The sequence below is a fragment of the Pleurodeles waltl genome, chromosome 1_2 (assembly GCF_031143425.1).
Source record: "Pleurodeles waltl isolate 20211129_DDA chromosome 1_2, aPleWal1.hap1.20221129, whole genome shotgun sequence".
Lineage (NCBI taxonomy): Eukaryota > Metazoa > Chordata > Amphibia > Caudata > Salamandridae > Pleurodeles > Pleurodeles waltl.
Genome location: NC_090437.1, coordinates 192,138,780 through 192,160,459, shown reverse-complemented (window position 1 = coordinate 192,160,459; position 21,680 = coordinate 192,138,780). Strand labels below are relative to the sequence as shown.

General features: G+C 46.7%; 1 protein-coding gene across 3 annotated transcripts in view; it reads right to left on the bottom strand.

The window, feature by feature from the left end:
• Window positions 1–574: 574 nt before the first annotated feature.
• Window positions 575–21,680, bottom strand: part of GNE (glucosamine (UDP-N-acetyl)-2-epimerase/N-acetylmannosamine kinase) — a 278,480-nt gene continuing 257,374 nt past the window's right edge. For all 3 annotated transcript variants that reach the window (XM_069237640.1, XM_069237648.1, XM_069237655.1), the window contains exons 11-12: window positions 16,279–16,395; window positions 575–1,532 (exon numbers count right to left, since the gene is read on the bottom strand). In XM_069237640.1, the coding sequence (XP_069093741.1) occupies window positions 1,297–1,532; window positions 16,279–16,395 (353 nt within the window). In that variant the 3' untranslated portion in view covers window positions 575–1,296. The remainder of the gene's footprint in view (window positions 1,533–16,278; window positions 16,396–21,680) is intronic.

The window sequence follows — 21,680 nt, the reverse complement described above, 5'->3', positions numbered from 1 at the left end:
ATTAGGGTGGTGGGCATGACTCCTGTCTTTACTTAGACAGGAGTCATGTTCAGTGGTAGTGGGGAGGAAATGACGATAGGCTGGTTAGTGGCATATATGAATATTGCCTAGCGTAATTCCTGGCTCTCTAACGCCTTTTCCCCTCCCGTCACCCACTACCATCTTTTCCGTAGATGCTAGCCTGTCCTTTGTGCCACCGTGAGCCATTCTATTAATATGGCGCCCGGCTGCTGCTCTGGACTTGCGCTAGCAGGCACTATGGGCCGATGTATTTAAATTTGCCTTCAGCTCTATGATCGTTGGAAGCAACAAACTATGTGAAAAATGCACCCTTGGATAGCAAGTTTCCCAGTTTTCATATCAGACATGTTTTTACTAGGGCTGAAATCTGAAAGAATAATAGAAACAATTTAAATCTTTTTAAGAGGGGGCAAACTGTCTCGGAGAGCATGCCCACAACTCTGCCTAATGCTAGTTTTCATTCCACCTTTTGCCTCTTTCTTCCACCAGCCTACAGTTCTTGACTCTAACTTACTCCTGTAGATTTTTTTTCAGTTACTTCTTTCTTTCCTTGTTTCCTATTGTTCTTTTCTCCCCTTTTTTTTTTTTTTTTTAACCTTCCTCTTTCTTGCTTCGGAGGAAAGCGCAAGCATGAAAATTAAGTACTGGTCGCAAGCAGGCAAAACTTCGACTGGATGTTTTGGATAGAAAAATGCTGTCTGATAAGTTTGCTGCCCCTGGGCTGCTTTGCCACGTGCATATTATCCAACTCACACACTGATTATCCCTCGATTTGGAAAGTATTCTGCTGCAGGTGGAACAGTTTCTCGTAATTATAAAAACCTAACTAGCAGAAGCAATTGGTTAAACAGAATTTTCCTACCGGAGATCAGATAATTATTAGAATTCGGAGTAAAGACTTTTAGGCACCTGTGCCCAACTTTGGAGGAATGCATTTGGACCCATATTCCAGACATTAGCTGTTAAACCATGTTCCAAGTTTAGCCCAAGGTTCATGGATTTGATAAGAGACACAAAATAAAAAACTGCATATTTTTGACAAGTTTCGATCCAGAGCTTAACAAATTCTGGAAAACCTCACTTGGTCTCATTACATTTACTCTTAAAATGAATAAAAAAAAGAGACTGAGAAAACCAGGCTAGTATACACCTCTGCATGTAGCTGCATGCTGTAGTACAAAACATATAGACTAATAAATAACATTGCCCGAGCACAGAAATATTTTAAATTATTCAATACAGCAAGTCCCTCTTGTGTAACAAGTTCATTGACAGCTAATATGTTCTTCTTGTGGTATAGTCCAGGACCATGCTTGCAGCTCCAAGCAGTGCAGGCTCCGATAGCTTAGAGGAGACTACAGAGACTGCCTGGACGGAGGGCAGCCCACGCTGACATATGACGTCTTTCACTATGTTGATGTAATGATCAGAAAGTATTCCGGACAGAATCACCATGGAGGGGTTCACGGTGTGCAGAATATTTAGAATTCCTAATCCGAGAGCGGTTCCCGCTGTGTAAGAGAAAAACAGCATTATTAATGAGATCAGGAAACCAAACTTTGTTCTAACAAACCGTCTCCAAGTTGTTTTGAATTAGCCAGCATCACCATCACTACTTTCTAAGCTTGTAAATCACACAGCAAATTCTCACATAAGACACACAAATGTAGACTGTTGAACAATTCAGAAGAGGAGCCTGTCTTTGGAAGGTCCAAAAAGAATCACTTTCCTCCACCCCCTAGAATTTGTTTTGCAGAGCTTTAGAAGTCGTAAGATACAATACGTTTCCAAGATATTACTGTGTACAACAACAGGAGGCAGCCATCAGATACATGGAACTTTCGCTTTAGTCCTGGTATTATCTTCAAAGAAACGCTGCCAAGGTGGATGTTGGAAGTAGATACTTCTGTGCATTTTGCTTTATCTTTGTACCAAAAGCCATAAAGTACATTATCTGTGGTATAGGCAGAGGAATGAGTACAGCTTCATAAGTGGCGGGATTCCCCATCTCTTTCAACGTACCAGTCCCACTTTCGCAGAGCTGGTTCTTAGTATCATCTCTTCTAGTCTTCAAGAACATGAAAAGGTCTTATGTTAAGTTGTAAAGTGCAGCCAACTTTAGGACACTATTTTTTTTCCTAATGCTAACCAAGGGTGCGCCATTTCTGAAAATGTTCATACTTACAGCTTTTGCTCTAATTATAGGGAGATGTATTGGGATTAAAGTACACTGCTTCATTTGGACAGGCTGTTCATTTGCTTGTTTATTTTGCCTGCCTTTCACTTTTCTTCCAGATACCTTGACTATTGGTTAGTACCCCAGAGGTGCTCCAGGATTTGCTCTGCTGTTCGTCAGGCCAGACTATTTCGAGGACACCCAAAGTGTACGACCCTTTTGGCTGAAGGTGACTGCTGACCACAACCCAGTAGTGACTGGTAATTCGATTCACATCGAGAGCGTCCTATCAATGCAAGAGACAGAAAATTATAGTTCCCCATAACAGCGTTTCTATTGGAGCACATCGTGTGGGACACATGTGGGTGGCATTTGGTGTCTTGCATGTGCAGTCATTTGAGTGAATTGTGGAATTTATTGGGACACCGCAAGCATGGGTGTACAAGTTGGCAGACACCCCTGCAGGTACCTTTGTCAAAATGGATTTGTCAGCCTATACGTTTGTGCAGTTGAAGACATCCTCTGTGAAACTGGTTCAACTGGAGTAGGGGATGGGAAGGGAAATGACACAATCTTTCCTTTAGTAAGAGACAAGTTGATCTGAGATAAAGGACCAAAAAGGAAGCCGTCTGCCTAAGTAGCCACTACACAAACATTGTCTGCAGTAACATCACTATGAAAGAATGAGGAAGGAAGCAGGAAGGGGGTAGAACCGTCCCTAGGCATCAAAAGGGAATCTGCCTTTCTTCCTCCCTCCCTCCCTTCCTTCCTCCTAACTACCTTGCTTGCTTTCACATGGAAACACCCAGCTCAAAGAACCTCAGGATTTTTTCTATTATCTACATTCCTGTCTGGCAGGCTCTCTCCATCCTGTGTATCACCCACACACAGGAGATCCAAATGGGATTCTGTCTTCGTACATCAAAAAAACAAGACACACTCCATCCTCACCCTAATCCAGTCACACCCATTGCACATGCACACACTAAGGAGGTCTCCTGCAACCTAGTTAGAGTCCCTCATACTAGACGGACTTGCATCAAAAGGTAGGCTCCATAAACTGCAGCTCATTATACAATTTTGGCACAGCTTACTGTTGCAGACACTCCGTTAAGAAGGATCACACTACCACAGCTCCATAAAATGAAAAAAATGAATGTTTACAATTTATAATTGATTTTCCTAACAATGAGCCATGCACACATGATGAGCTGGGTCCAGCATCAACAGTGGAATAAAGGTTTTGTGCTCACTCTTATAGAGTTACCTCTTCTGTGAAAGGCCACCGATGACTAATAATAGAATCAAGGGATCTCACACTCAAGACCTTTTAGCCTCTTGAGGCCCGGACAACTGGCTCTGTCTTACCTCCACAGCACCTCTTTTTCATCTTTGTGGACTGCAGCTGGGGAAGGGTAGGCTGCTGCTGAAGAGATGGAGTAAAAGGAGGTTCTAGAAGGAAGGCCTAAAGCTTGAGGCTCCTGCACTCAGTGACTTGGCTATGAATCATTTATTCTTGATGAACTCACTGGGCCAGGGGTGAACAATTCTTCTAACGTAACTTAGCTGGACCTTAGGCTTTTGGACTGAAGTTTTTGCCATACATCCTCATCCACCGAGCGACTGGTGTACATAGTCAAATTTTAACACAAACAGAAACCACAGTTCACCATGGTGGCAATAACATTAACCTGTCTTAGCGAGATGCCCAGCCTCATTAATCTTTTTGACCTAGGACTTCAGAAAGCTTTCCTCATTGCTTATGTAGGAGAAAATGGCTTTGCTCTTCAGGGGGCCTGCAATGGTACATTCAGGATGGGAGGAAGCCATAAGCAGAGTACGAGCCATTTGCTAAACAAAAGTGCTGCATTGATAATTTACCCACCTCTTCCACTCATCCTATGGGGCACACCAAGACCCTCAAGGGACTGGCATTTTATTCCCCAGAATATGTAAGTAAATGTACTTACTGTCAATGTCCAGTAGGGACTGTCCTAGCTGGTACTATTGGGATATGTTATTCAGAGGTCCAGAAAAAAGCCTATGACCTATCTGGCGCAAGATGGCTTATCCATGTCGACCCACTGTGAGATGTGAAGGATTTATAACTTGTCCCTAACACAAACCGTTTTTTTTTTTTTAACCTTACCCTCATCACATTTTTATTGAAGTGGTATCCCCTTGTGATGGAAGATAACTTTCCTTTACCCTTAGAGATCCCACCACGTCTCTTTACCCTGAAAATCTTCTTCCTAGTGAAGGTAAGACCCAATGATGAAACAATCCACTACTAGTACTATCAGTGGAGATAATGTACAAGATACTTACCTTCAGTAACAAAATATCTGGTAGAGACATATTCTAGTTACAGATTCCTTACCTTTGAATAGATACCCAAGCAATACCATCCCCGGTGGTGGGCCTTCGAACTAAGATCACACCAAAAAGTCCTGCAGGACCGAACGGCCAAAGTAGCCGTCCCTTCGGATCTGATTGTCCAGGCAGTAGTGCTTGGTAAAAGTGTGCAGAGATGCCCATGTTGCTGCCTGACAAATATACAGGACTGGAACGCCCTGTGCTGTGGTAGCAGCAGCATCTCTGGTGGAGTGAGCTCGCAAACCTTCAGGGGGTTGCTTTTTAGCCAGAGCATAGCACATTTTGATGCATAAGAGTACCGATCTAGAAATGGTCCTCTTGTGCACCGCCTTGTCCTTTTTTGCACCCGCATATCCCACAAAGAGTTGATCGCCCACCCGGAAGTCTTTGGTACGATCAAGATAGAACGCCAACGCTCTTTTTGGGACTAGACGGTGGAGTCTCTCCTCTTCATGAGAGGGATGTGGGGGTGCATAAAAGGTAGGCAAGGTGATGGACTGTCCGACATGGAAGGGTGTCACTGCCTTGGGTAGAAAAGAAGCCCTTGTGCGAAGCACCATTTTGTCAGGGTGTATGACACGAAAAGGTGGCTTAGATGACAGAGCCTGGAGTTCACTAACCCTGCAGCCAGAAGTAATGGTGACTAGAAAGACAGTTTTTATAGTTAAGAGCCTTAGAGGACAGTTGTGAAGCGGTTCAAATGGGGTACACATAAAGTAAGTTAAGACCAGGTTGAGATACCATTGGGGGCATGATGAATGGGATAGGAGGAAAAAGATGTGTGAGGCCTTTAAGAAACTTCCCAACTATGGGAGATTTAAATAAAGAAGGGTAACCTTAAGAAAGCAGCAATAGCAGAGAGCTATCCCTTAAGATTGCTTAAGGTGGAACCCTGCCCGGCAAGAAAAAGAATAAAGAGAAGGACCTGAGAGAGAGGAGCAGATAGAGGATCAACAGAATTGTTGATGCACCATGCCACAAATTTCTTCCAACAACAGGCATACACAGTATTGGTTGAGGGACGCCCGGCTGGCAAGATAACGTCACAGACTTCGTGTGGCAATTTGAAAGACGTCAACTGTTGCCGCTCAATCTCCACGCAAGAAGTTGTAGAGTTGACAGGTTCAGGTGGAGGACCTTACCCTGCTGCTGTGACAGAAGATCCTCCCGAACAGGCAGTCTGACCGGAGGAGTTATGGCCATGTTCAAGAGCTCGGGATACCAGACTCTCCGTGCCCAGTCTTGCCTGATCTTCTTGAGAACTCTGGGCAGAAGTGGTATTGGCGGGAAGGCATACAGCAGGCCTGAATTCCACTCGCGCCGAAAAGAGTTGCCAAGCGAGTGCCGATTTGGAAATTCCAACACGCAAAACAGCTGAAATTGCGCGTTCTCTACGGAGGCTAACAAGTCTAACCAACGTTCTCCCCACTGCAGGCAGAGACCTTGCACCACCTCCAGATGGAGACGCCATTAGTGGTCGACCACGCATCGTTGGCTGAGTTAGTCTCCATTCAAGGAGCCTGCCAAGTGTTGAACCACCCAGGAAATGCCCTGATGCTCCAGCCAAGTCCAGAGGCGAAGGGCCTCTTGACAACGGGTCCACAACCCCATTCCGCCTTGTTTGTTGCCTGTGAACACCTGCACTGCTTTCCCCTTGAGGGAGGGAAGAAATGCTTTCAATGCTAGTTGAATCGCTCGGAGCTCCAGAAGATTTATATGGAGACCAGTTTCTGCCGGAGACCAGATGCCTCTGATCTCTGCCTCTCCCATGTGGCCACCCCATCCCAGAAGTGACGCATCTGTCACAATTGTAGGATCTGGTTGGGGAAAGGAGAGAGATCTGCCCTTGACCCAATCCTGATTCGTTAACCACCACTGCAGGTCTTCCGCACTCCCTTCCGCGATCTGGACCTTGTCTGAGAGATTACCCTGATGCTGTGCCCACTGGAACTTCAGGTCCCACTGCAGAGTCTGCATATGCCATCTGGCATTTTGAAACTGCAGGAGGCCATGAAGCGCAGCAGCCTCAGAGTCATCTTCACCGAAATCCAGGATAGAGGCTGAAACATCGGTATCATAGCCTGAATATCCTGGACTCGCTTTTCGGGAGGATATGCCTGAAACGGCACTGTATTCAGAACAGCTCTGATGAAAGGGAGTGTCTGAGAAGGAGTCCAGTGTGACTTCAGCTCATTGATAGTGAACCCCAGCAAATGCAAGAGGTTTGCCATAGTCTGGAGGTGGGAGATGACTGACTGGGGCGAGTTCACCTTCAACAGCCAATCGTCGAGGTAGGGGAAGACTAGGACCCCTAACCTGAGCAGATGAGCTGCCACCACTACCATCACTTTCGTGAACACCCGAGGGGCACTGGTAAGGCCAAAGGGGAGCACGGTAAACTTAAAGTGCCCATGACCTACCATGAACCGTAGGTAACGCCTGTGAGCCGGCACGACGGGAATGTGGAAGTATGCATCTTGCAAGTGCAAAGCTATCATCCGGTCTCCAGGATCCAGGGCAGATAGGACAAGAGCCAATGTTAATATTTTGAACTTCTCCTTTTTTTAGGAAGAGATTGAGGGACCGAAGATCTAATATAGGTCAAAGACCTTTCTCCTTTTTCGGAACCAAGCAGGAATAGCAACCACAACCTACTTCTGGAACAGAACCCTCTCTATAGCTCCTTTGGCCAAAAGAGCTTCCACTTCCTCGAGGAGAAGCGTCATTTGATCCTCTGATATCTGGCTGTAAGAAGGTGGCATGGCTAGAGGAGAAGTCTCGAAGGGGACAGAGTAGCCCCTTCGGACAATTTGGAGTACCCACCTGTCTGAGGTAATGGCTTGGCATTAGGGGCAGGTGATAGCGTATCCTGCCACCTAATGGCTGCTGAAGTACCTGCAGGCTAGGAAGGCTTGGAGGCTGAGGAGGTGGTGGGGGGTATGGGTGACACGCTGACCCCCTGATCACCGAGAACATGGTATCCCGTGTTCGCGCAGGGGCTGTACAGCATGCGCGGGTCTGTGGCCAGGTGGAAAAGGACGCGGTTGGGTGCCCCTGCCGTAGCCACAAAAGGTGCGAATGGCGGACTGCTGGGGTCTACGTGCAGGCGCGAGGCCAAGGGACCATGCTGTGGTTCAGGAATCCTTAAAGCGATCGAGTGCCGCGCCCGCCTTGTCTCCGAAGAGACGTGTGCCATCAAAGGGCATGTCTATCAAGGATTGCTGGACATCCCCTGAAAAGCCAGACGTTCTCAGCCAGGCATGGTGTCTCACTGCCACCATCGATGCAACCGATCTGCCCAGAGAGTCGGTCGTATCCAGTCCACAACGAATCATGAACTTAGCTGCATCCCCTATGGCTTGGGACAGGACAGCCCAGCCCAGACCTCCTCCGGAACTGCAGGCAGCACTTGTGTGACCGTATCCCAGAGAGCATGGGAATAGCGGCCCAAAAAGGCATGCAGTGTTCACGGACCGCAGCGCTAGACTGTTGGAAGAAATCAACTTCTTCCCCAAATTATCCAGTCTTTTTGATTCCCTATCTGGGGGTGCAGCAGCTAATGCGCCGGATGAAGAAGAAGCTATGATGACAAGGCTCTCAGGCGTGGGGTGTTGAGTCAGGAATTTTGGGTCTGACGGCGCAGGCCAATGGCGGCAGGCAATTGTCCTATTCACAGGGGCCCCTGTGCTGGGTCGGGATCAAGTACCCAAAAGGACGTCTGGCACTGCTTAATTGAAGGGTAAAAGGGGCTCGGAAGAGGAAGACCCTGGTTGAAGCACGTCAGTTATGCTGTTAGGCCTAACCTCAGCCGCCCTTCTTACCACCACAGAGTAAGAAGCACCCTCCTCCGTAGCCACGCTAGGAGGAGAGAGCATACCAGTGTCGGGGGAGATGTCTAGTCCACTGGCATCACCCAAGTCCTGTACCCAGTCCATTTGTGGGCCAAGCTGGTATTCTAAAGGGTCCAGCGACCCCTCCATTCTCTCCCCATATCCATACCCACAAGCATAAGGGTCTGGATCAACCCTGGGCCCAGGAGAGTCCATAGAGAAAGGAATCTGCGTTGATCGACGTTGTTCCGGCTCTGGGTCGCCAGTTAGGAGTCTGGGATCGATGTCGATTGTGTGCCCAACCGACGCCGGAAGCATCGACATCTGACCCGTCACCGTGGCACGACCGGCGTCGGGTGGATCTGTGATTGGATCCGGAGGGGCGATCCGGAGCGGAAGCCGAAGGCTTTGAAACCAAAGGGACCCAAACTGACTCACCTGTGCCCGAAGGCTCCGAAGGTGGGTCAGACCACCCAAAAATGAGGCGCATGGCCTCGTAAAACTCTAGTTGGGCAGGGGTGGCTCCAGCTCCCGGGAAGTCGGGGAATCGCAGAGCCGACCCAGAAGAAGGCTCTGTTGACGGAGGCCTAGAGCGTTGGCGCTCTTCCCACGTCGTATCACCTGATCGACGGGGTGAAGTCGAAGAACGCTTGTCTTTCTTCGACCTCTTCTTCTTGTGACCCGAATGTCCCGATGACTTAGAGGACAAAGAGTGGTGGTGACTCCGCGGCCGATCCCAAGACCTTCCTCTCAAACGGGATCATGAGCGGTGCAGAGTCGAGTGTCGGGACGCCATGAGCTTTAGGGACCGCTCCCTCAAAGCCTTCGGGTTCACGGCCCAACACTCTGAGCACGACTTCGGGTTGTGATCGTGTTCCAAACACCATAAGCACACGAGGTGCGGATCAGTCACCGACATAGTTCGGTGACAGGAGTCGCAGGGCTTGAAACCGGTCTTGCAGGACATCCCTCGACGCATCCACAAACTTGTAAAAAATACGACAAAAATGTCGACGTAGTAAAAAAATGACTGAGGTAGCTCTTCTCCGGATCTGCGCGCAGGCTGGCGAAGAAAGAAAAGAACTGACGTCAGCATGCCGGGGTGGCGCCTATATATGACTGCAATGTCATCACAGCGAGCACGCCGCCAACGCCGCCTGCGGAATCGACCAATGCCACCTGACGGCACGCAGAGGTACTGCTAGAAGAAAAATTCTCAGGATCCAGTCTGACGCCTGGGGAAATTCAAAGGTAAGAAATCTGCAACTAGAAGTCTCTATCAGATATATACCATTGATAGAAACTTGCGGTTGAGGGTCTCAATACACTTTTTTTAAGAGACGCTGGTTCCTAGAATGGTGTGGTTTCACTCCAATAGCTACTTTTGAACCTGCAACGACCACCAGAGACCAAGACAGCAGGATCCCAGAAACAAAAAAGGGCGGTGAACTGTTTTTGTTGGAAGTCAATATATACAGCATTGCATTAGTTAAAATGATTTGTCACTAAGGATGTACAGTTATCTTCTATTTGAATGCCAAGAAATGTAGAATTTTGGCGGGAATTTATTTACCTCTTGTGGGTGAAAAAGTCTGGATTTGCGGTACCTCCAAACTGTTGACTTCAGTGACCAAAAGGTTTTCAGATGGTGGATCAGATGACTGAAGTTCATAAGGTTGTACGTTCCCCTGCAGTGTGTGCATACATCAGCCATTTCAACTGGGTTTAACAAGAGTGCCTAACAAAGTTTCACTATTCGTACTTGTGTTAGCTTTAAGAGTTTTCTTTACTTTTTTTTTTTTTTTATAATTTTCAAACTTCTTTAAAGTATATTTGGACTACGCTTATAATGAAGCCACATCTCAACTTCAGAACAAGGACTTGTATTATCTCCTGTGATGAAAATGTCACTTACCCAGTGTACATCTGTTCGTGGCATCAGTCGCAGTAGATTCGCATGTTCTGCAATAGCTCGCCATCTGGTGTTGGGCCGGAGTGTTACAAGTTGTTTTTCTTCGAAGAAGTCTTTCGAGTCACGGGACCGAGTGACTCCTCCTTTTGTCTCCATTGCGCATGGGCGTCGACTCCATCTTCGATTGTTTTTCCCCGCAGAGGGTGAGGTAGGCGTTGAATTGTAGTAATAGTGCCCATGCAATGGAGTGACTAAGTATGCACCTATTTAAGGTTGAGATGATACATATATAAATAATTGAAGGTAACTTCCAAACTGCTACAGGCTCCCGGGGAGGCGGGTGGGCACATGCGAATCTACTGCGACTGATGCCACGAACAGATGTACACTGGGTAAGTGACATTTTCAGTTCGATGGCATCTGTCGCTGTAGATACGCATGTTCTGCAATAGACTAGTAAGCAGTTATTTCCCCAAAAGCGGTGGATCAGCCTGTAGGAGTGGAAGTAGTCTGAAATAATGTCCTTAATACAGCTTGACCTACTGTGGCTTGTTGTGCGGATAACACGTCTACACAGTAGTGCTTGGTGAATGTGTGAGGCGTAGACCATGTGGCTGCCTTACATATTTCTTGCATTGGGATGTTTCCTAGAAAGGCCATGGTAGCACCTTTCTTTCTGGTTGAGTGTGCCCTTGGTGTAATGGGCAGCTGTCGTTTAGCTTTAAGGTAGCAGATTTGGATGCATTTAACTATCCATCTGGCTATACCTTGTTTTGAAATTGGGTTTCCTGCATGAGGTTTTTGAAATGCAATAAAGAGTTGTTTAGTCTTTCTGATGTTCTTTGTTCTGTCAATGTAATACATTAATGCTCTTTTGACATCTAATGTATGTAGTGCCCTTTCAGCTACGGTATCTGGCTGTGGAAAGAACACTGGAAGTTCCACTGTTTGATTTAGATGGAACGGTGAAATAACCTTCGGCAAAAATTTAGGATTGGTCCTTAGGACGACTTTATTTTTGTGTAGTTGTATAAAAGGTTCCTGTATAGTAAACGCCTGAATCTCGCTTACTCTTCTCAGGGAAGTAATGGCGATGAGAAATGCCACCTTCCAGGTTAGGAACTGTATGTGGCAGGAGTGCATGGGTTCAAAAGGTGGACCCATAAGTCTAGTTAGGACAACATTTAGGTTCCATGAAGGAACAGGTAGTGTTCTTGGTGGTATAATTCTCCTAAGGCCCTCCATGAATGCTTTAATGACTGGTATTTTATATAGGGAAGTTGAATAGGTAGTTTGCAGGTATGCAGATATTGCTGCAAGGTGAATCTTAATGGAAGAGAAAGCTAGGTTAGATTTTTGTAAGTGAAGCAAGTAACCCACTACATGTTCTGGAGTTGTGTGTAATGGTTGTATTTGATTAATATGGCAGTAGCAAACAAACCTCTTCCATTTACTTGCATAGCAGTGCCTGGTGGATGGCCTTCTTGCTTGTTTTATGACTTCCATACATTCTTGGGTAAGTTGTAAGTGCCCGAATTCTAGGATTTCAGGAGCCAGATTGCTAGATTCAGCGATGCTGGATCTGGGTGTCTGATCTTTTGGTTGTGCTGTGTCAACAGATCTGGCCTGTTGGGCAATTTGATGCAGGGTACCACTGATAGGTCTAGCAGCGTTGTGTACCAGGGTTGCCTTGCCCAAGTTGGTGCTATCAATATGAGTTTGAGTTTGCTTTGACTGAGTTTGTTTACCAGGTAAGGAAGGAGAGGGAGAGGAGGAAAAGCGTAAGCAAATATCCCTGACCAGTTCATCCATAGGGCATTGCCTTGGGATTGTTTGTGTGGGTATCTGGATGCGAAGTTTTGGCATTTTGCGTTCTCCCTTGTCGCAAACAAGTCTATCTGAGGTGCTCCCCAGAGTTTGAAATAAGTGTTCAGTATTTGGGGGTGAATTTCCCATTCGTGGACCTGTTGGTGATCTCGAGAGAGATTGTCTGCGAGTTGATTTTGTATCCCTGGTATAAACTGTGCAATTAGGCGAATTTGGTTGTGAATTGCCCAATGCCAAATTTTTTGTGCTAGCAGGCTTAACTGCGTGGAGTGCGTCCCTCCCTGCTTGTTTAGATAATACATTGTTGTCATGTTGTCTGTTTTGACGAGAATGTATTTGTGAACTATTATTGGTTGGAAAGCTTTTAGTGCTTGAAAAACTGCTAGAAGTTCTAGGTGATTGATATGCAGTTTTGTTTGATGTACGTTCCATTGTCCTTGTATGCTGTGTTGATTGAGGTGTGCTCCCCACCCTGTCATGGAAGCATCTGTTGTTATTACGTATTGTGGCACTGGGTCTTGGAAAGGCCGCCCCTTGTTTAAATTTATGTTGTTCCACCACAGAAGCGAGAGGTAAGTTTGGCGGTCTATTAACACCAGATCTAGGAGGTGACCCTGTGCTTGAGACCACTGTGATGCTAGGCATTGTTGTAAGGGCCTCATGTGCAGTCTTGCGTTTGGGACAATGGCTATGCATGATGACATCATGCCTAGGAGTTGTAATACCATCTTTGCCTGTATCTTTTGTGTTGGATACATGCGTTGTATGATGGTGTTGAAATTTTGAATTCTTTGTGGACTTGGAGTGGCTACTCCTTTTGATGTGTCTATTATGGCTCCCAGGTATTGTTGTGCCTTGCGTGGCAGAATTTTGGATTTTGTGAAATTGACGGTGAACCCTAGTTTGAAGAGGGTTTGTATGATATGATTTGTGTGATTTGAGCACTCTATTAACGAATGGGCTTTGATTAGCCAGTCGTCTAGATATGGGAACACATGTATTTGCTGCCTTCTTATGTGTGCTGCGACTACTGCTAGACATTTGGTAAAGACTCTTGGTGCTGTTGTTAATCCGAAAGGCAGTACCTTGAATTGGTAATGTATTCCTTTGAATACAAACCTTAGGTATTTCCTGTGCGATGGGTGTATTGGTATATGGAAATAAGCATCCTTGAGGTCTAAAGTTGCCATGTAGTCGTGCAGTTTTAGCAATGGCAATACTTCTTGTAGTGTGACCATGTGGAAGTGGTCTGATTTGATGAAAGTGTTCACTACTCTGAGGTCTAGGATTGGTCTCAGCGTTTTGTCCTTCTTTGGTATCAGAAAGTACAGTGAGTAAACTCCTGTGTTTATTTGTGTGTTTGGCACTAATTCGATTGCATTCTTTTGCAATAGTGCCTGCACTTCTATCTCCAGGAGATTGGAATGGTGTGTTGTTAAATTTTGTGCTTTTGGTGGTATGTTTGGAGGGAATTGTAGAAATTCTATGCAATAACCATGTTGGATAATTGCTAGAACCCAAGTGTCTGTAGTGATTTCCTCCCATGCTTTGTAATAATGACCTATTCTTCCCCCCACTGGTGTTGTGTGGAGGGGGTGAGTGACATGTGAGTCATTGTTTAGTAGTAGGTGTTTTGGGGCTTTGAAATCTCCCTCTATTTCTAGGGAATTGCCCTCCTCTATATTGTCCCCGAAAACCTCCTCTATACTGTCCCTGGTAAGTGGACGGTGTTGCTTGTGAGGTGCTGGCTTGTGTGCTTTGACCCCGAAACCCCCCTCGAAAGGGCGTTTTACGGAATGTGCTGTAATTCCCTCTGCTCTGCGGGGAGTAGAGTGCGCCCATGGCTTTGGCAGTGTCCGTATCTTTTTTGAGTTTCTCAATCGCTGTGTCCACTTCTGGACCGAACAGTTCTTTTTCATTAAAAGGCATATTGAGAACTGCTTGTTGAATCTCTGGTTTAAATCCAGACGTTCGGAGCCATGCATGCCTTCTGATAGTTACAGATGTATTAATTGTCCGTGCAGCTGTATCTGCAGCGTCCATGGAGGAACGTATCTGGTTGTTGGAGATGGTCTGTCCCTCCTCAACCACTTGTTTTGCCCTATTTTGGAAGTCTTTGGGCAGATGTTCAATGAGATGTTGCATCTCGTCCCAGTGGGCTCTGTCATAGCGCGCAAGTAGTGCCTGGGAGTTCGCGATGCGCCACTGGTTTGCAGCTTGTGCTGCGACTCTCTTACCAGCTGCATCAAACTTGCGGCTTTCTTTATCTGGGGGTGGTGCATCTCCAGATGTGTGAGAGTTGGCCCTTTTCCTAGCTGCTCCTACAACAACAGAGTCTGGTGGCAGCTGTGTTGTGATGAAAACCAGGTCCGTAGGAGGCGGTTTATACTTTTTTTCCACCCTTGGTGTGATTGCCCTACTTTTGACCGGGTCCTTAAATATGTCTTTTGCGTGCCGGAGCATACCAGGGAGCATAGGCAGGCTTTGGTAGGAGCTGTGGGTGGAGGAGAGTGTGTTGAACAAGAAATCATCCTCGACCTGTTCTGAGTGGAGGCTTACGTTGTGAAATTGTGCTGCTCTAGCCACCACCTGAGAGTACGCGGTGCTGTCTTCTGGTGGAGATGGTTTTGTAGGGTATGCCTCCGGGCTGTTATCTGACACTGGGGCGTCGTATAGGTCCCATGCGTCTTGATCTTGGTCACCCTGGCTCATGGTGGTGTGAGCTGGGGAGTGTGATGGCGTTTGTGCTGGTGAAACGTTAATCATGTGCGGAGGAGAGGGTGGTGGTGTAACTCAAGCACCACAACCAAAAGTGGTGAAAAGTTCCGTCTGGAACTCCAACCTTCTCTTTCTCCTAATGGGGGGAAGGGTGCTTATTTTTCCTGTCCCCTGCTGAATGAAGATACGCTTTTGCGTATGGTCCACATCAGTTGCTTGTAGCTCTTCCTCAAACCTATGCTTTTGCATTTGGGAGGTTAGCGAGTGCTCTTCTGTATAAGAGCCTGAAGCCGGGTCGCTTGCAGTTTGTTTCGGCATCGAAACTTTGTCTGCGTGTTTTTTCGGCTCCGAGGTGACTTTTTTCCTTTTCGGGGCCGAAACCTCTCGGCGTCGATCTGTTTCGGTGCCGCTGTCTCGGCGTCGAGCCGTGTCCACACCGGCATCTCGGTGTCGTGGCTTGTCTCCAGCACTTTCTCGGTCCCGAGAAGGCTGCGTGCCGGTGTCTCGACCGGAGTCGGACGATCTCGGCACTGTTTGGGCCTTTTTCGGTGCCGACGGTCGGTCACCGAATTTATGGGTCGAGCCATGGCCTGGTGGCAGTGGCGTCCCCTGGGCCTTGTAAATGTTTCTTTGTGTGGTTTTCGACGTCTTACTCACGGTTTGTGTATCGTCGAATCCTTCGGAGTCTGAGTCTTGGATCGAGAAGGTACCTTCCTCTTCTTGTTCCTCGAACTCCCGTTGAGCTGTCGGTGCGGACGCCATTTGAAGTCTTCTGGCTCGACGGTCTCGGAGTGTTTTTCGGGACCGGAACGCACGACAGGCTTCGCAGGTGTCTTCGCTGTGCTCAGGTGACAGGCACAGGTTGCAGACCAAGTGTTGGTCTGTGTAGGGGTATTTATTGTGGCATTTGGGGCAGAAACGGAACGGGGTCCGTTCCATCGGCGTTCTTCAGCACGCGGTCGGGCCGACCAGGCCCCGACGGAGGATCGAAAAACTACCCCGAAGGGCACCGGAGCTCTTCGATCTTCGATGCGGTGTGGAATCTAAGTACGCCGATCCCGAACGCAACAATACCGACGAAAATCTTCCGAAATTAACTATTTTTTCCGTTCCGAAACTCGGAGCGACAGGAACACGTCCGAACCCGATGGCGGAAAAAAAACAATCGAAGATGGAGTCGACGCCCATGCGCAATGGAGACAAAAGGAGGAGTCACTCGGTCCCGTGACTCGAAAGACTTCTTCGAAGAAAAACAACTTGTAACACTCCGGCCCAACACCAGATGGCGAGCTATTGCAGAACATGCGTATCTACAGCGACAGATGCCATCGAACTCTGGTTTTCAGTTAGAGATTGCAGGTGATTTCAAGTGGATTTTACACATTTAAACAATACATTTCTGGAAGGAATGCTCTTACCAGTTTTGAGAATGTTGGTTGCTTTGGTATTTCCTAGTTTGGCTGCTTGAATAAGATGTGCTGCAGAAACAGACTCATCATTCTTCATCAACATTCCATCGACCAAGAGTAAATCTTCTGTATTGAGAGAGAATAAGGAAAATTGATAAAAATTGCCATAGAAACAATGCCCACCACTGAAACAAAAATAAGTTATATGTTTTTGAGATGCAAGCTTTGTAATTGAATATGCTTTCTAAAAAGGAATGTTAAACAAGGGTTACATGATGTGTTGGTGAGGTGCAGCAGGTTAATGCTTTGACTGAACTACTGCATTTTAGTCATTAATTAAATCCTTTTGTACTTATACAAAACTTGTCTGGCGTTTTTTTCAGTGCAGTGTATTCAATGTGAATTCTCCAATCAAAAAGCTATTTTGTGGTAGGTGACTATTAGTTGCTTTAAAAAAAGCTTGACATGGCCCAAGATGTGACTTAAAGCACTGGAGGGGAGAGTAGATGAAGTGGCAGCCTTATGAACAGAAAATAGGTTCCTAAAACACTAATGTCACACTTATACAAAAAAAAATCCCCTTTTCTTCAAATTGGAGAATTCACATTGCACACTGAGCAAAGATCCGGAAGAGGTTTGTACTACATCACAAAATCTAGTTGTATTTTAATAAGTGAACCTCTATGTTGCTTGATCATGTAATCTTACAATAGTAGACAGCACTAACATTTCTGGACTCAATTGCTATAAAACCTGAAAGGCATATAAGCTTTTGATTACTCCACACTGAGGTACCTATCGTGTGGCCACTTCTCTCCATGTCATCAATAGTATTGTTTCCAGTACTGGGCTTTGCTTTGACAACCTGATGCATTCTGGATATACTCAAATACAGTGTATCAGTCTCCAATATTTTTATGCGTCAAAGTGTGGGTGTTCAAATTTGCTTGCGGAACATTTGCAAGAAGATTAATGTTCCTTGAAACTAAATTCACAATTATGATTTTAGAATTATACTTTTAGCATTGGACATAAATAGAACATATCACAAGGTTTTTTTTTCCCTCTTTCGTTTTGGAATCAAGTGTAAACAATATCAAACACTCAATTTGAATATATATTGCAAATCATTAGACGTTTTGGAATTGTGATTTAAGTCTATCTTATTATCTGGACTTTTTAATTAAGTTTGATCGATTAGCGGTATTTTATTCAGAGATTTCCACTTGAAAAGGGTTAGGAAGCTTCACTGGCTCTACCATCATGATATTTGTGATACCTTGAGAAAACACACACTAAGTTTCAAAATGATGTGTTGGTGAGGTGCAGCAGGTTAATGCTTTGACTGAACTACTGCATTTTAGTCATTAATTCAATCATTTTGTACTTATACAAAACTTGTCTGGCGTTTTTTTCAGTGCAGTGTATTCAATATGAATTCTCCAATCAAAAAGCTATTTTGTTGTAGGTGACTTATTTGTGTTGGAGGCTTACCTTTTATAACTGCCAATACTGGATGGAAGAAAAAGGTTACTTACCTGGGGATACTCTATCTATGTGCAGATTCCTCACCTGCAGAGCAACCCCCCAGATGCCAGACTGGATCCAGAAAACTTCAAAGATACAATGTTGCCAGGTAGAGGGCTCTAATTGGTGCCAGAAGTCATGTCAGGCGACATCTCAGAGGCCATAAGAGGGAGACTAAAATCAAGCAAAATTGCAGTACCAATACAATTGTAACGGGTCTTATTAACTTTCCCCGTAACACATCCTTCAAACAGTGAGGCAGTTGGGTCAGAATCTGCAAGTAGACTGAGTATCAACTAGAAAGACAGTTGCCGCAGGCAAGTATCAATCAGTCAATCAAAAAATTTATAGAGCGTGCTACTCACCTGTAAGGGTCTCAAAGCACTGGGAAGGGACAGGGGGTAAGGAGGTGGGGAGGCCGATTACTGTTTGAAAAGCCATGTCTTGAGGTGTTTCCTGAAGAACAGGAGGTTCTGGGTCTTGCGGAGGTTGGTGGGGAGGGAGTTCCAGGTTTTGGAGGCGAGATAGGAGAAGGATCTGCTGTGGTGGTGCGTTGGATGTGGGGGACTGTGGCGAATGCGAGGTCGGCGGAGCGGAGGTGGCAAGTAGGGGTGTGGAAGTCCACTCTTTCGTTGAGGAGGTAGGTTGGTCCAGTGTTGCGGAGGGATTTGTGTGCGTGGATGAGGATTTTGAAGGTGATCCTCTTGTCAATTAGAAGCCAGTGAAGAGCTCTGAGGTGTGAGGAGATGTGTTCATGGCGTGGGAGGTCCAGGATGAGGTGGGCGGCTGCATTCTGGAACCTCTGGAGTTTTCGCTTGAGTGTGGTGCCGGCTTAGAGGGTGTTTCCGTAGTCTAGCCTGCTGCTGATGAGTGCATGGGTTACGGTCTTTCTGGTCTCTATGGGAATCCATTTGAAGGTTTTTCGTAGCATGCAGAGATTGTTGAAACTGGAGGCGGTGATGGCGTTAATTTGCTGGGTCATGGAGAGGGAAGGGTCTAGGATTATGCGGAGGTTGCGTGCGTGGTTTGCGGGCGTTGGTGGGGATCCTAGGGCAGTGGGCCACCAGGAGTTGTCCCATATAGTTTTGTTGGGGCCGAAGATGATGATTTCGGTTTTGTTGGAGTTTAGCTTGAAGTGGTTTGCTGTCATCCATTTAGCGGTGTCAAGGAGTCCAGCGTGGAGGTTGGTTTTGGCGGTGGTAGGGTTTCGGGTGAGGGAGAAGACGAGCTGGGTGTCGTCTGCATAGGATAGGATGGTGATTCCATGTGGTTGGAGGATGTTGGCGAGCGGGGCCACGTAAATTTTGAAAAGGGTGGGGCTGAGGGAGGACCCTTGGGGGACTCCGCAGATGATCTTGGTGGCTGTGCAGTGGAAGGGAGGGAAGCGGAATTTCTGGGTTCTTTCGGTGAGGAAGGAGGCAAGTCAGTCTAGGGCCTTGGGTCGAATACCTGCGTTGTGGAGGCGTGTGCGGAGTATTTGGTGGCAGACAGTATCGAAGGCAGCGGAGAGGTCCAGGAGGATGAGTGCGACAGTTTCCCCCTTGTCGACTCTGGTTCTGATGTTCAGTACAAGCAATGAGGGCGGTCTCAGTGCTGTGGTTCTTGCGAAATCCAGACTGGGAGGCGTCGAGTGCGTTGCTTTCCTCTAGGAAGTGAGACAGGCGGGTGTTCACTAGTTTTTCAGCAACTTTGGCGAGGAAGGGGAGAAGCGAAATTGGGTGGTAGTTGGTGAGGTCATCAGGGTCTGATTTGGGCTTTTTCAGGAGTGCGGTGATGTCTACGTGCTTCCAGGAGTCTGGGAAGGTGGCGTTGTCAAAGGAGCTGTTGATTATGGTGCGAAGCTTGGGTGTGATGGTTGGGCTGGCTTTGTTGAAAATGCGGTGGGGGCAGGAGTCCGAGGGGGAGCCTGAGTGGATGGAATTCATCGTTTTTTCAGTTTCTTCTTCGTTGGTAGGGGCCCAGGTGAGAAATAGGTTGGGGGGGGGGGGGGGAGGGGTGAGTCGTTGCTGATCGTGTCGGTAGGGGGGGTGTTGAATGCCTGTGGTGTGAAGCTGTTGTGGATGTCACTTTAACTTCTGATGGATACTTCTACTTGGAAATAATTCACCTGTAGAACAGATTTGGCAGCAATACCCTGACCAGGGGAGGGCTGATGTATGATTTAAACCAATAGTTACTTCAGGCAGCTAGGGAAGCATTCATCCCTGCGCACCTCCACATCAATTGTGGTATTTACACTCCTCCTAGATAAGCTTTAGCTGCTCACCACAGTTACCCCTAAAGAGCTTTTGCTATCTGGACACCTAAACACAGTCACCAAGAGTTGCCTGGACTCGGTATAGGGTGCCACACCACAGTTGTACACCGTAAACTGAGCCAGCCTCCTGAAATACAGAATTACAACAATGTACCCTCAGAAATACCTAAATATATTCTAAAATATTTGTACAGTTCACTTAATAGCTATTTCGATGTTGAGTTAGAAAAAAGGTAGTAATTAACCTCCCACCTACCGTTCAACAGATGCAACCATTCCACCTCCTTCATAGGATAAGGAGCAGGTAGCAGTTTGGATGGCTAATGGATTAGTCAAGGTGGAAGGGAGTGACCACCTTAGGGGGGAAACCTCCCTGGTTTGTAACACCAACTTGTCTGGAACGAAGGTAGTGGATGGAGGATGAGAGCTAAGGGCCTGTAACTCACTGACCCTTTTACCAGATGTGATGGCAACCAAAAATACAGTTTAATGGGTTAACATGGGAAGGGTACAACTATGCAGGGGCTCAAACAGAGTCTCCATTAAGAACGTGCAAACCAAAGTCAAGTCCCATTGGGGAACTACAGAGTGGGAGGAAAAAAAGTTAGTCAGGCCTTTAGGGAAAGACATGATAACAGGGGGTTGCGAGTGTGACCTATGAATTGTAAGACTCTCAAGATTGGAACACTTAAGCCTAGTTGAAATAAAAGAATCATCTCCTGGATGTCTGAGATTCTCTGTGGATAGGGGCAGAGAAGCGTGGTGTCCAGTACTGAGCCTCTGAAACAGAGGAGTTGGGAGGGCACACGTGAGATATGGGCTTGCTGATCGCAAAGACCAGGTCGAAGAGCAGAGATGCAGTTGACTGCAGGTGATACAACACTTATCTACAGTGAAATGGCTTTTATAAGCCAGTCGTTCAGGTACAGGAAAATCGACACACCCGAACGGCGGAGATGGGCCGCAACCACCACCATTACCTTCGTGAAGACTTGAGGTGCCGATGTCAAACCAAAGTGCAGTACTGCAAACTGGCAGTGTGTAGAGCCCACTAAAAATCACAGGTACTTCCGATGGGACCGCAGGATAGAAATATGGAAGCACACATCATGCAGATCCAGTGACACTATCCAGCCTCCAAGCTCCAACAACAGGAGATCAGCATCTTGAACGTTTCCTTTTTGATGCAGAAATACAGGCTCTTCTTGAGGTCTAGAATTACACGAAGACCACCATCCTTTTTGGACACCAGGTAGTAGCGAACGTAGCAACCTTTGCCTATTTCTCTGTGTGGCACTAACTCCACTGCCCCTTTCAGAAGGAGGGCAGGCATCTCTTGCTGCAAAATGATCAAATGTTCTGAGGGTCGGGAAGAGAGAGGAGGTGGGACAGGGTGCGGAACCTCAAGAAACAAAAAGATGTACCCCTTTTCTATGAGCTGGAGGACTTACTGGTTCCAAGTAATGACCTTCAAGGCTGAAAATAAATGGGACACCTGCTCAGTGTGCAGTTGGAGGAACAGCCTATGCCTGCTTTCCTGCAGGTGCTGGGCAAGAGGAAGATGAGGAGGAAATTGCAATGTGGGTTCATGGGCCAGTCTTTTGCAGCAGCCCCTGTATTTGTGAAT